Consider the following 13,577-nt stretch of genomic DNA (forward strand, 5'->3'; position numbering starts at 1 on the left):
CCCAAGAATATGTAGTGAATATGTAGAATATGTAGTGAATATGTAGAATATGTAGTGAATATGTAGAATATGTAGTGAATATGTAGAATATGTAGTGAATATTTAGAATATGTAGTGAATATGTAGAATATGTAGTGAATATGTAGTGAATATGTAGAATATGTAGTGAATATGTAGAATATGTAGTGAATATGTAGAATATGTAGTGAATATGTAGAATATGTAGTGAATATGTAGTGAATATGTAGTGAATATTTAGAATATGTAGTGAATATGTAGTGAATATGTAGAATATGTAGTGAATATGTAGAATATGTAGTGAATATGTAGAATATGTAGTGAATATGTAGAATATGTAGTGAATATGTAGTGAATATGTAGAATATGTAGTGAATATTTAGAATATGTAGTGAATATTTAGAATATGTAGTGAATATGTAGAATATGTAGTGAATATGTAGAATATGTAGTGAATATGTAGAATATGTAGTGAATATGTAGAATATGTAGTGAATATTTAGAATATGTAGTGAATATGTAGAATATGTAGTGAATATGTAGTGAATATGTAGAATATGTAGTGAATATTTAGAATATGTAGTGAATATTTAGAATATGTAGTGAATATGTAGAATATGTAGTGAATATGTAGAATATGTAGTGAATATGTAGAATATGTAGTGAATATTTAGAATATGTAGTGAATATGTAGAATATGTAGTGAATATGTAGAATATGTAGTGAATATGTAGAATATGTAGTGAATATGTAGAATATGTAGTGAATATGTAGAATATGTAGTGAATATGTAGAATATGTAGTGAATATGTAGAATATGTAGTGAATATGTAGAATATGTAGTGAATATGTAGAATATGTAGTGAATATGTAGTGAATATGTAGTGAATATTTAGAATATGTAGTGAATATGTAGAATATGTAGTGAATATGTAGAATATGTAGTGAATATGTAGAATATGTAGTGAATATGTAGAATATGTAGTGAATATGTAGAATATGTAGAATATGTAGTGAATATGTAGTGAATATGTAGAATATGTAGTGAATATTTAGAATATGTAGTGAATATTTAGAATATGTAGTGAATATGTAGAATATGTAGTGAATATGTAGAATATGTAGTGAATATGTAGAATATGTAGTGAATATTTAGAATATGTAGTGAATATTTAGAATATGTAGTGAATATGTAGAATATGTAGTGAATATTTAGAATATGTAGTGAATATGTAGAATATGTAGTGAATATGTAGTGAATATGTAGAATATGTAGTGAATATTTAGAATATGTAGTGAATATTTAGAATATGTAGTGAATATGTAGAATATGTAGTGAATATGTAGAATATGTAGTGAATATTTAGAATATGTAGTGAATATGTAGAATATGTAGTGAATATGTAGAATATGTAGTGAATATGTAGAATATGTAGTGAATATGTAGAATATGTAGTGAATATTTAGAATATGTAGTGAATATGTAGAATATGTAGTGAATATGTAGGATATGTAGTGAATATGTAGAATATGTAGTGACACGCTTTTTTTGTTTTACTATGATCATTATCATCATCATTTTACACTATTTTGTATCTGCCCAATATAACCAAACATCCGCAATCGATTAAGTAGTGGAAAATCTTCTCTCATTTATCCGTTTTGTTCTGTGTGGGTGAGACCTGTCAACACTCCCACAGACAGTCTCATGTGCTCTGCAGACCCACAGAGATGCTTCTTTTTTGGCACTTAAAAAATTAGTCTGGCCTGGGTTTCTAAATCGCCTAAATGTATTTATTTTTTCTAAATATGTGGTTGATCATATTTGTTTTTGAATCACCTTTTTACTTAAGTCAACTTTCGCCTGGATTTGCAGCTGACTGTACACGCACCTTCGCGAGAATGAGAGAAATATTCAATAATTATTCTTGATTCTAAACGACGCAGAACAACTTTACTATATTCTCGGAGAAGACGAAATGACTGGTCTACATTGGCAAAATATTTGTACACCATTAGTAATGGTTAATCAACGCATTTTCCTAATTTAAATAATCTACACGTTTTATTTTGTAATCATTTTTAGAGATATTGTCTGTTTTTACTCCTTTTTATGTCATTTACTTCTCATTTTCTGATTATTTTATTAATTTGATGATGTTATTAGGCTATATTTTATGTAGATATCTAACATGCTTTGGCATTCAAATTTGCTTTGAACTTGAAAGAGAGAGAAGCAGATTTTACCTGTCAGTGGGTGCACATGGAGATTAAAATCGGCGACGTAGCGCAAAACTGCAAGTGCTAAGATGACACATCGGTTTATCATTATTATTCGTAGCGGAGTTTTCTCATCCTGAGATGAGCCAATAGTTCTTGATCATTTTCCATTTATTTCTTTGAGTTTAATTATTTTAATATCACTAATTCATATTAGTATCTGAAAGACTACCTACATAATGTCAGTCATTTATACAGCACTATTAAACATGACCAAAGGTTGACAAATGTGCTGCACAATACAAATCACAAAAAGAAAGATATAAAATTAGAGCTAAAACAAAGAGTTCCCACTGATAAAATGCCAAATCAAAAAGGGAAGAGTTCAACCTAGTTTTAAAAACGGACTACTTAATTTATATAAACATTAAATATAAGATGTAAACTAATGACAAAAATTAATAAAATAAAAATAAATATATAAATAAAAACAAATAAATCTGATCGTGTAATTTTTTATTCTCCACTATAGAAGTTATTAAAAGAATATTCCAAGAACCCGAACCCTGGGAACGTGAAAAGAGTCTATTGTAAAGTGTTTCTCTCTTTAGTAAAGAGCTATTCAGATCTACTTAATGAGTGTGTTCATCCTCTGTGTCTGTCTCAGACGCGGCAGCTGGTGACAGTGTGTGACAGTAAGCTGTTAACCACAGCTATTCAGGCTCTGAGTGCTGCCCGGCCAGAGTTCATCGCTTCCAGAGGCTCTCCGTCCGCCCATGACACTGAGCGTGTGGTGCTGAGGAACGACCAGGGCTCTCCACAGGCCAAATGGAGTGGAAAGGGGAACAGAGCGTCTGTCAACTTAACATGGCAGGAGGAGGAATGGGTGAGTTGCACATCCTCCAAGCAGCAGGATTATATATGACAATATATATATATAACAACTTATTTATATATATATATATATATATATATATATATATATATATATATATATATATATATATATATATATATATATATATATAATTATATATATATATATACATTGTATTTATTATTTACATTATATATATATATATATATATGTATATATACATAATATATTATATATATATATATATATATATATATATATATATATATATATATATATATATATACATACATACATACATACATACATACATACATACATACATACATACATACATACATACATATATATATATATATATATATATATATATATATATATATATATATATATATATATATATATATATATATATATGTATGTATGTATATAACAACTTATATATATTATATATATATACACACACACACACACATACATACACACACACACACACACACACACACACATATATATATATATATATATATATATATATATATATATATATATATATATATATATATATATGTATATATATGTATGTATGTATATAACAACTTATATATATTATATATACACACACACACACATACATACACACACACACACACACACATATATATATATATATATATATATATATATATATATATATATATATATATATATATATATATTTATATATACATACATACATACATACATACATACATGCATACATACATGCATACATATATATGTATAATATTTCTGCTTCAGGAGAAGATCTGGCTGAACGTGGACAAGAGTCTGGAGTGCGTGATCCGCTGTGTGGACCGTCTGCTGACCCGAGAGCGCATGCACAGCGACAGCAGCGAAGACGTGTTTCTGTCGGACCAGCAGGCCGACACCAGCAAGAGAGGTAGCAAGGGCAATGCATTCTGGATCAACCCTGGTGACGGGCTCTCGTCTCCTTCCTCGTCACACCCCTTATCAGCTCCGTCATTATCACCATCCTCCTCACCCTTTCTGAACCCTGCATGCCCATCCACTCCTAACACTCACTCCTGTAGGTTCTCCTTTGGTTTCTCTTTCAAAACCTGCTCACATGTAATACAGATGCTTTCAGTTTTACGTCCTCTTTTGAAAATGCTGCACTCCATTCAAAGCGGATGTGCGATTTACCTGATCAGCGAGTGTATTGTGAAAAATCAGTGGTGTGAAAAAGTGTTTGCCCCCTTACAGATTTCATTTTTGGTCAATATTTGTCACACTTTAATGCTTCAGATAGTTAAGATAGACAGTTTAAATATTGGTCAAAGGTAATACGCATCAGTTTTGAAATTAGGATTTTTATTATTAACCCTCATGTACTGTTGGGGATATTTTCATCCACTCTGGGATGAGTTTGAGTCTTCAATTGGCCATAAGTTTTTCTGTTTCAGCTAGCAGAATGGTTTTTGGTTACAAATCTTATTTTGACTCATATTTTGAGAAAATGCTTAGAAATTTTTAAAGAACTCAATGATACAGACTTACTACCCTTTTGTTATGGTCGGATGAAAATATCCACTGAATTAAACTGTCGTAAAAATGCATCAGATTCAATTCAGTTTACTTCATCTTTATTTGTATAGCGCTTTTACAGTTTAGATTGTGTCAATGCAGCTTCACATAGAAGATCATAGTAAATTGAAACAGTGTCAGTTCAGTATTTATTTATAAGTTCAGTTCAGTTTGTTTCAGCTTAGTGTGGTTTAATAATCAATACTGAGAGTCCAAACACTGAAGAGCAAACCCATCAATGAGCAGCTCTACAGATGCCAGCCAGTGGCGACAGCCTCAACCTCAAGAGAAACCAGGCTCAGTTAGGCACGACCATTTCTCCACTGGCCAAACGTCTTGTGCAGAGCTGCAGTTTAGGCACTGAAGGCTGGAAGCTAGACCTTAGCGAAGACTCATATGTCCCTGGAGTGTCACAGGAATCAGTCGCATGCTCTCCACACCTCCATGACCACCGAAGCAGCTGCTCAGGATGCATTTGGATCATGCATTGGCTGATGCATTAGGATCATCTTATCACTGGTCTTGAATCGAATCAGTGGCGCTGTATACTCGGGGCCTCGGGATGAGTATCCCCAGGTGGAAATTGAGAATAAAAAATCCTTGTCATTAAAATATCCTTGTAGAAAATAATTAATTTTACACAGTGTTAGCATTGCTTCAGTCTGACTTAAACTAAAACAAAACTAAGAGTGCTTTCACACCTACACTTTTGTTTCGGAACGTGTCTCGATTGCCCAGTTAGCGCGGTTCGTTTGGCATATGTGAACAGGGCAATCGCGCTCTGTTCCGCGCCAAAGTAATCGCTCCGAGATCGCTTGAATGAGGTGGTCTCGGCTCGATTGAAACGAACCCTGGAGCGGTTCGATTGCAGTGAGAAAGCAATCCGATCCGAGCGTGGTTTTATCACAGTGTTTTATGGATATGTATTAGGCTTACGGCTATATGAAGAGAGTATTATGAGTATGGCGGGAAGTTTCGCGAGTCTCCGGATGCCCGCAAACGAGTGATGATCTCCCGGTAATCTCGCGTCTCCCTCCCGGTCCTCAAATAGGCATCGTCGCGCACCCTTTTCTCCCCTCCCCACCGCGTCTCTCCTCAGACACGTCACGCGCGCGCACCCTGTCAATCACCACCAAACCACCACCTCTCCTGACAGCTGAGCGGGACGCTGCAAAATAAACCCTGACACTCTGACCAATGTGAGGAGAGTTTACTCGCACGTGACTTGTTTTAGCTCTTTTGGTCCGATTAGAAACTTTGCAATGTGAAAGCGAACCGCTCCAAGAGCAAAGAGCAACAATGTAACAATTGTAATCTCTGTTTCGGAACAACTGAATCGATTCACAGGTGTGAAAGCACCCTAAAACAAGTTATTTGCCGTTTTTCTGAGGTGAATGGAATGCAGCATAATTCCTGGTGGGAGTTACTAATGTTTTGATACTGTATTTGTTCATACCTATATATTGTACTTTTATGTTGTCAAACCAAAAATGACTTCATAAGTTTTTATGAGATGTTCGGGTAATTTTGGCTATAGTAAAATAGTTCTGATTGTCTAAACAGCACTTATTCCATATCTATCCCTGTTTAGATAATGCCAGTGTTGAAGGCTCCTCTCCTGGTAAGCCTCTTTCTGCTAATGTGTGTGTGTGTGTGTGTGTTCATGCCGTACAGTTTTCTGAACATTGCTGGTATTAGCTCTATGCGTTTGTGGCTCAGGTGAATGGAGTGAAGCTCTGTATCCTCTCCTGACCACTCTCAATGAGTGTGTGGCCATGATGAGCGACAAAGCCAAGAAGTCCATGGTGTTTCTGCTGATGCAAGACAGCGCTCCGACTATCGCCATGAGTTTATCACTTCAGTACCGCAGAGATGTGGTTTTCTGTCAGACGGTTAGTACAAGATCACATTAAAGAGATGCATCGGTCATTTTATTGACAATTGGAATATACAGTTGAAGTCAGAATTATTAGCCCCCCTTTGATTTTTTCTTTTTTCGTTTTAAGTATTTCCCAAATGATGGTTAACAGAGCAAGGAAATTTTCACAGTATGTCTGATAATATTTTTTCTTCAGGAGAAAGTCTTATTTGTTTTATTTCGGCTAGAATAAAAGCAGTTTTAAATTTTTTTAAAGCCATTTTAAAGACAAAATTATTAGCCCATTTAAGCTATATTTTTTGTGATAGTCTACAGAACAAACCATCATTATACAATAACTTGCCTAATTAAAACAATCTGCCTAGTTAATCTAATTAACCTAGTTAAGCCTTTAGATGTCACTTTAGGCTATAAATAAATGTATAAATGTAGATAATTAAATGTATATAAAGTAAGATATATATTTAGATACGCACCCGGAGGAAACCTACGCGAACGCAGGGAGAACATGCAAACTCCACACAGAAACGCCATCTGACTCAGCCGAGGCTCAAACCAGCAACCTTCTTGCTGTGAGGCGGCAGCACTACCTACTGCGCCACTGCCTCGCTTAGTTTTGTTTTTAAAAAGTAAAATTTAGATTGCACAATAGTACTTAATTTTTAAATAGTATTGTATTTTGTTTATTTTAAGTCTTTTTTTTTCGTTTACCTCAACTATATTAAAGATTATTTCCATCCGTTCGTTCATCAGTCCATCTCTACTACTTTATCCAGTGAATAGACATTTCCTTAGCTGACTGTAAACTATAATTTCACTAATTTGTAAAAACAATCCTGCGTCCCTCCTCAGCTGACGGCCCTGATCTGTGGGTTTGTGGTAAAGCTGAGGAACTGTCTCAGTGACAGTGGCTTCCTCAGACAGCTCCACACTATCGGCTTGCTGGTCCAGTTTGAGGGTCTCCTGAGCACCTATGGTAATAACACAAACACAGCTCACCTTCCATTTTTAACTTTTCCATGGCTTTGAATGAATCTGAATGTGTCAACTCTAACTTTTAAGTTCTGTCCCCTTAAAGGAGAAGAGCTGGCCATGCTGGAGGACATGAGTGTAGGAGTCATGGACCTTCGCAACGTCACCTTTAAAATTACCCAAGCCACCTCCAGCTTCAGTCCCGACATGCTGCCGGTCATCACGGGCAACAGAGACGGCTTTAATGTGCGCATTCCCCTACCGGGAGTCATGTTTGATGCGCTGCCACGAGAGATCCAGAATGGCATGCTGCTGCGCGTTCAGCCAGTCTTATTCAATGTAGGAATCAATGAGCAGCAAACGCTAGCCGAGAAGTAAGTCTTTGCCAGTCTCATCTTAATCTTGCTTTGCATCCATGATATCTCTCAAAAGTTTTGAGCTTATCAGATTTGTACAGAAATGTTAAGAAATGTTCTGATTCTCTCTAAGCTCCTGGAGGTATGTCAGAGGGCAGAGCTAAAGACTTGCAAGCACTTTCAGTGGGTTTTAGATTAAAAATGGACATACCGTGATTAATTAATCAGACTTATTTCAACACACACTCGACACCTCATCGCATTGTCCCGGGATAACCTCAGATTATCTATAGGTTTGTTTACATTATACAGTTGAAACCAGAAGTTTACATACACCGTGTACAAAGGCACATAAGCATTTAAAAAAGTCAGATGTTAATGTGACTAAACTTTTTCTCTGTTAGGTATGTTAGGATTATTACATTTGTTTCGGTTATGCTTAATAGCAGAATAATGAGAGAGATTTTTTGGGAGAAATTGTTATAACTTTTTCTTGAAAGTCAAGTTTACATACAATAAGATTATTAAGCCTTTGAAAAAGCTCAGATGATGGTGTCAAGGTTTTGGAAGTGTCTGATTGGCTAATTGACAACATTTGAGTTAATTGGAGGCACAACTGTAGAATAGTATTTAAGGAAAACCTCAAACACACTGCTTCCCTGTGTGACAACATGGGAAAATCAACAAGCCAGAATCAACAACAAAGCCAGATTACAATTTGCTAAATTACACTGTTCGCACACATATGCTGACCAGTTCTAACCAGCAGGCCCATGTCATATACAGTACAGCTACTTAATAAATAATCCACTATAAATAAAATAATTAACGTATGCTTTTTGTTTTCACAAGCTTTGGTGGCGTGACATAAATTCCACTTTTAAATTATAGGTCACATGTAGCTTTCACCATGAGGCTGTGTTCAAAATGACACCAACGTTTTCAAAGTGCACTGCGAAGAGAGCACAGTTGTAAACATGAAGATCGCTAAAACTGAACTGTAAAAATAGTTTGAAAGCAAATTACACCTAAGAAAGATGACCTTAATGCTTTTTTACTCTTAATAATTCCAAATTTGAATTAGGGCTGCTTGATTTTGGGAAAAATCCTATTCACGATTATTTTGGTCATAATTGTAATCACGATTATTTAAAACGATTATCAGTTGAAGTCAAAATGATTAGCGCTCCTGAGAATTTTTTTTTTAAATAAATATTTCCCAATTTATGTTTAACAGAGCAAGGAATTTTAACAGTATTTCCTCTAATATTTTTTGTATAATAATAATCGTTTAAAGCCAAAATTGAAATCCGATTTTCGATTAATTGCACAGCCCCGATTTGAATGTTAAAATGTTCTAAATGAATAGGACATAGGGGGGATAAGTGGGAATAGAACACAGACAGGACTTATCCAGAGCTGTAGTTGCGAGTGCTCAAGTTTGCGAATGTTCATTTGAGCGACAGATTTGGGAAACGGTAAATCAACAAGCTATGTTTGTAATGACGGAACTTGCGACTTTAGTTGGCTAACAATGGTTTGTGTAAACGCACCCCTGGGCGATCGCTCACAACTGAAAGTGCCTAAATCTGCCAACGCTTAAATATGCTGCATGGAACAGACACCAACCCATATGTTATTCAGATCATGTCTCGTGAAGACCCAAGAAGTTCCCTCTGTTCCGTTATTATCACCACAGTGGAAAAATGAAACCAAGTTTTTGTGTGCATTTTCTTTTTTTTTTTTTTTACTTTTGGGTTGCAAATTGTGTGGAGGTTGCAGCAGTGTGGACTCCACTGGTTCTCGAGGTCAAAAATAGAAATATAAAGTTGACAAGATTGTTTATTGTCCTATCATTTCACAGCCAACCCCCAAAAAACTACTTAAATATTGCTGCATAAATCATTTTAGTCCACAAAAATCAGAAAGAAGCTGGAGGGGTTGGGACATAACTTTTTAATGTGATTTAAAGCTGTAGTCTACCCTAAAATGAAGCTTATGTTCCAGTTGTTTGAAGTCTACAGCAGTGTGGGCTTCGCCACACAATGCATTAAGATGTGATGAGTACACTTCAGAGCATAAAAAAATTAACATATGGGACACGCTATGGATTATACACACACAATACAAGGCCACAAGACAGAAAGTACACATGAAGTCGTGTTCCAAGCTGAATATGACCTGTGAAGAGATGATGCCAACTATCTGGGACAGGGGGTGGCCAAAACTGTTCCTGGAGAGCCACCTTCCTGCAGATTTCAGTTGCAACCCATATGAAACACACCTGCCTGTAATTATCACGTGGTGTTCAGGTCCTAATTAATTGATTCAGGTGTGTTTGATATGGGTAGCAACTGAAATCTGCTGGAAGGTGGCTCTCCAGGAACAGGGTTGGCCATCCCTGATCTAGGACTTCCAGGACAACACATACAACTAATACACAAATACTCTTTACATAGACTTCACCTATATGCTATAAAGCTGCAGGTTAACTATGTTATATATAATTACTTTTGCTTGTAACTTTAACTTAATTTGATTGTAATGCATGTAAGCTTGAATTGAATTGCTACTATGACGGTCGATCATGTCAGAGCGAAGTTTCAGGCACAGACCCTCTCTCAAGCGGTGACACAGTCTGAAGACATTAGACCACAAATGATCTTAAACTACCTATATTTAAGTAACTTGCTTAAAACATGCCCAATCTTCTCCATATAAAGGCTTTCCACACAGCATTTCCTTTCCAGCCTTTCATCACTCTCGGCCGCCCTTGCCAGATCCGGCAGCAATGAAAGTGTGCCATCATCAAAAACAGTTCAAACACAATAAACACCTTTTATAGACCCAGATTACAGATCTCTCATTAGCCAGCTGCACACAAGCACTTCTACTCTGTGATGCTGCGAAAAATTACACCTGAAGCTACAATAGGTTATATATCAAACACAGTGGTAATTGAAATACAGATAATTAAGTGTAATGTTAAACTTAACCACGTTTGTTTAGGTTTGGAGACACGTCACTGCAGGAAGTCGTGAATATGGAGAGTCTCGCTCGTCTTACCTCTTATTATGACCAGTTTAAAGAAGTGCTGCCTGAAGACTGTGAGTTCTGAAAGCTCTACTGTATCCCTCTTGTTCCTTTATGAAACATTAGTAGGTGGGTTATTTTTTAGTCCTCACCTCTTGAATGCCTCCTCCATAGGTTTGCCACGCTCTCGCAGTCAAAACTGTGTGCCTGAGCTTCTCCGGTTCCTCAGTCAAAATATCAATGCCAGGAAGAGCAAGAACGTGGACATCCTGTTGCAGGCAGCAGAGGTACAGTGATACATCTGATGTTTCATTTTCATCATATTTAATAAAATGACTAGGAAGAAATGAAATTTAATTTAATTTAATTTAATTTTAGTTTATTAAATTAAATTAAATTAAATTAAATTAAATTAAATTAAATTAAATTTTATTTTATTTTATTTTATTTTATTTTATTTTATTTTATTTTATTTTATTTTATTTTATTTTATTTTATTTTATTTTGATTCATTTTATTTTATTTTATTTTATTTTAAAGAGCCCCTATTATGGGTTTTTTAAAAGACCTTTTTTTAAATTTAATTTAATTTTATTTTATTTTATTTAATTTTATTTTATTTTGATTCATTTTATTTTATTTTATTTTATTTTATTTTATTTTATTTTATTTTATTTTATTTTATTTTATTTTATTTTAAAGAGCCCCTATTATGGGTTTTTTAAAAGACCTTCAATGTAGTGTGTAACACAGCTGATGTGAAGTGAAGTGAAATATTGGAGCAAACATTGAAGCAGATCTCAATTGAATAAAGTCACGTAGACGCTGTGCTCAGCTGGATATTATTGGAAATGTGAGGGGAAAGTTAGTGTTATTTTCTGTACCCAAAGATGAAACTGTGAAAAACCAGCGCTTGAGTTTTTTTATGAAAGGGACTTTGTCAGAGCACGACAGGAACTTTATCAGTACATGGATCATGGATCAGTTTTTTCCCCCATTTCACAACTGTAAGTAAGTGCGATTAAAATGGTTGCCTCCTTGTTTTCTCTAGCTTTCAAATTAAGTATTTTAACTGTGTAACCGCTTGTACTGTGTCTGGTTAACTCTTTATATTCTCATATCGCGTCTAATGCCACGTTGAAAATCCAATGCATGCCACTTTGTTTACAGATTTAAATGCATTTGTGAGCTCGGGAGACACACCTTATGCACTCTACTTCAATATTGTTGATAAGCTGTGGTAGGCATTTCGTCTCGTGCTAAACAATGTCTACCAACCGCAACAGACTGCGTCATCAGTCAAATCAGCACAGATTAGCTTCACGCTAAGGAGGGGTTTGGGAACAAATGAATCGCTGAACGAATCGTATGGGAGTTGTTGGGATAATTAGGTAAAAGTAACTGCATATTATAAGAAAATGAAAGTGTTTTTTGACCTTGCATGCTTATTAGCCTGTTGTTGAAGACCCCCAAAACCAAAATATGACCCTTTTTAATGTATAATAGGGGCTCTTTAATTTATTAATTCAATTGTTTGTTTATTTATTTATGTATTTATTTTTATTGTATTTATTTTAATTTGTGTATTTATTATTATTATTTTATTATTATTATTATTATTGTATTAATTTTTTTATTGAATTAAATTTGTATGGATTTTTTTATTGTAATTATTTTATTATTTTATTTTTATTTTTTGTATTTATTTATTTTTATTGTTTTTATTTATTTAGTTATTATAAATAAAATATTTTAGTTATTTTATTGTAATTATTTTATGTATTATTTTTTTATTAATGGATTCATTTGTATTGTATTTGATGTATTTATTTATCTTCTTATTTATTTTCATTTATTTATTTTATTGTATTGTATTTATTTTTATTTTTGGATTCATTTTTATTGTAATTATTTTATTTATTTATTTTTTATTAATGGATTTATTTTTTATTGTATTTATGTATTTAATATGGTTTTATTTATTTATTTACTCATTTTTATTTATTAATATTTATTGTATATATTTAATTTTATTTATGGATTTATTTTTATTGTAATTATTTAATTTATTTAATTTTTATAAATGGATTTCTTTTTATTGTATTTATGTATTTAATATGTATTTATTTATTTATTTACTCATTTTTGCAAATAATTCAGGGGGGCTAAAAATTCTGACTTCAACTGTATATGTTATAACATAATAATTCCTCCAACTGGGGAAACCCCTGTAGCTTTTGTCCCTTCATAATAAATGCGTTAAACCTCAGGGCGGCAGATATTCATCTGAATTCAAATGATTATTTTTTCCTTACTCGTTTCAAGATTTGTCGGCGTCTGAATGGTGTGCGGGTGACCAGCTGCAAGAGTGCAAAGGATCGGACGGCCATGTCGGTGACACTGGAGCAGTGTCAGATCCTCCAGAGTGAGCACTGCATGGCCCCGCAGGTCTTCACGCAGGCCCTCGACTGTATGCGCAGGTGAGACTGGATTTACAGCAGTGTTCAGCCTAAAAGTTTTCATTAGCATTTTTCTCAAATATTTTCTACAGATGAAAACAAGATTTTAACAAAATCAAAAAAGCATTTAGTTGTTTAAAAAAGCTTTGTATGAGTCAATAAAAATGCCATTATTT

At 34.0% G+C, this 13,577-nt stretch overlaps 1 protein-coding gene across 4 annotated transcripts in view; it reads left to right on the plus strand.

Annotated features, from left to right (window-relative positions):
• Window positions 1-13,577, plus strand: part of inpp4aa (inositol polyphosphate-4-phosphatase type I Aa) — a 70,749-nt gene that overhangs the window by 55,504 nt on the left and 1,668 nt on the right. For 2 of the 4 annotated variants that reach the window (XM_073912210.1, XM_073912211.1), the window contains 9 exons: window positions 2,906-3,124; window positions 3,917-4,205; window positions 6,294-6,323; window positions 6,422-6,594; window positions 7,434-7,557; window positions 7,660-7,927; window positions 10,919-11,016; window positions 11,117-11,229; window positions 13,268-13,422. In XM_073912210.1, coding sequence (XP_073768311.1) covers window positions 2,906-3,124; window positions 3,917-4,205; window positions 6,294-6,323; window positions 6,422-6,594; window positions 7,434-7,557; window positions 7,660-7,927; window positions 10,919-11,016; window positions 11,117-11,229; window positions 13,268-13,422 — 1,469 coding nt within the window. The remainder of the gene's footprint in view (window positions 1-2,905; window positions 3,125-3,916; window positions 4,206-6,293; window positions 6,324-6,421; window positions 6,595-7,433; window positions 7,558-7,659; window positions 7,928-10,918; window positions 11,017-11,116; window positions 11,230-13,267; window positions 13,423-13,577) is intronic. The other 2 variants (XM_017357717.3, NM_001039973.2) reach the window with 1 other exon arrangement.

This window comes from Danio rerio, chromosome 9 (genome assembly GCF_049306965.1).
Source record: "Danio rerio strain Tuebingen ecotype United States chromosome 9, GRCz12tu, whole genome shotgun sequence".
NCBI classification, from domain to species: Eukaryota; Metazoa; Chordata; class Actinopteri; order Cypriniformes; family Danionidae; genus Danio; species Danio rerio.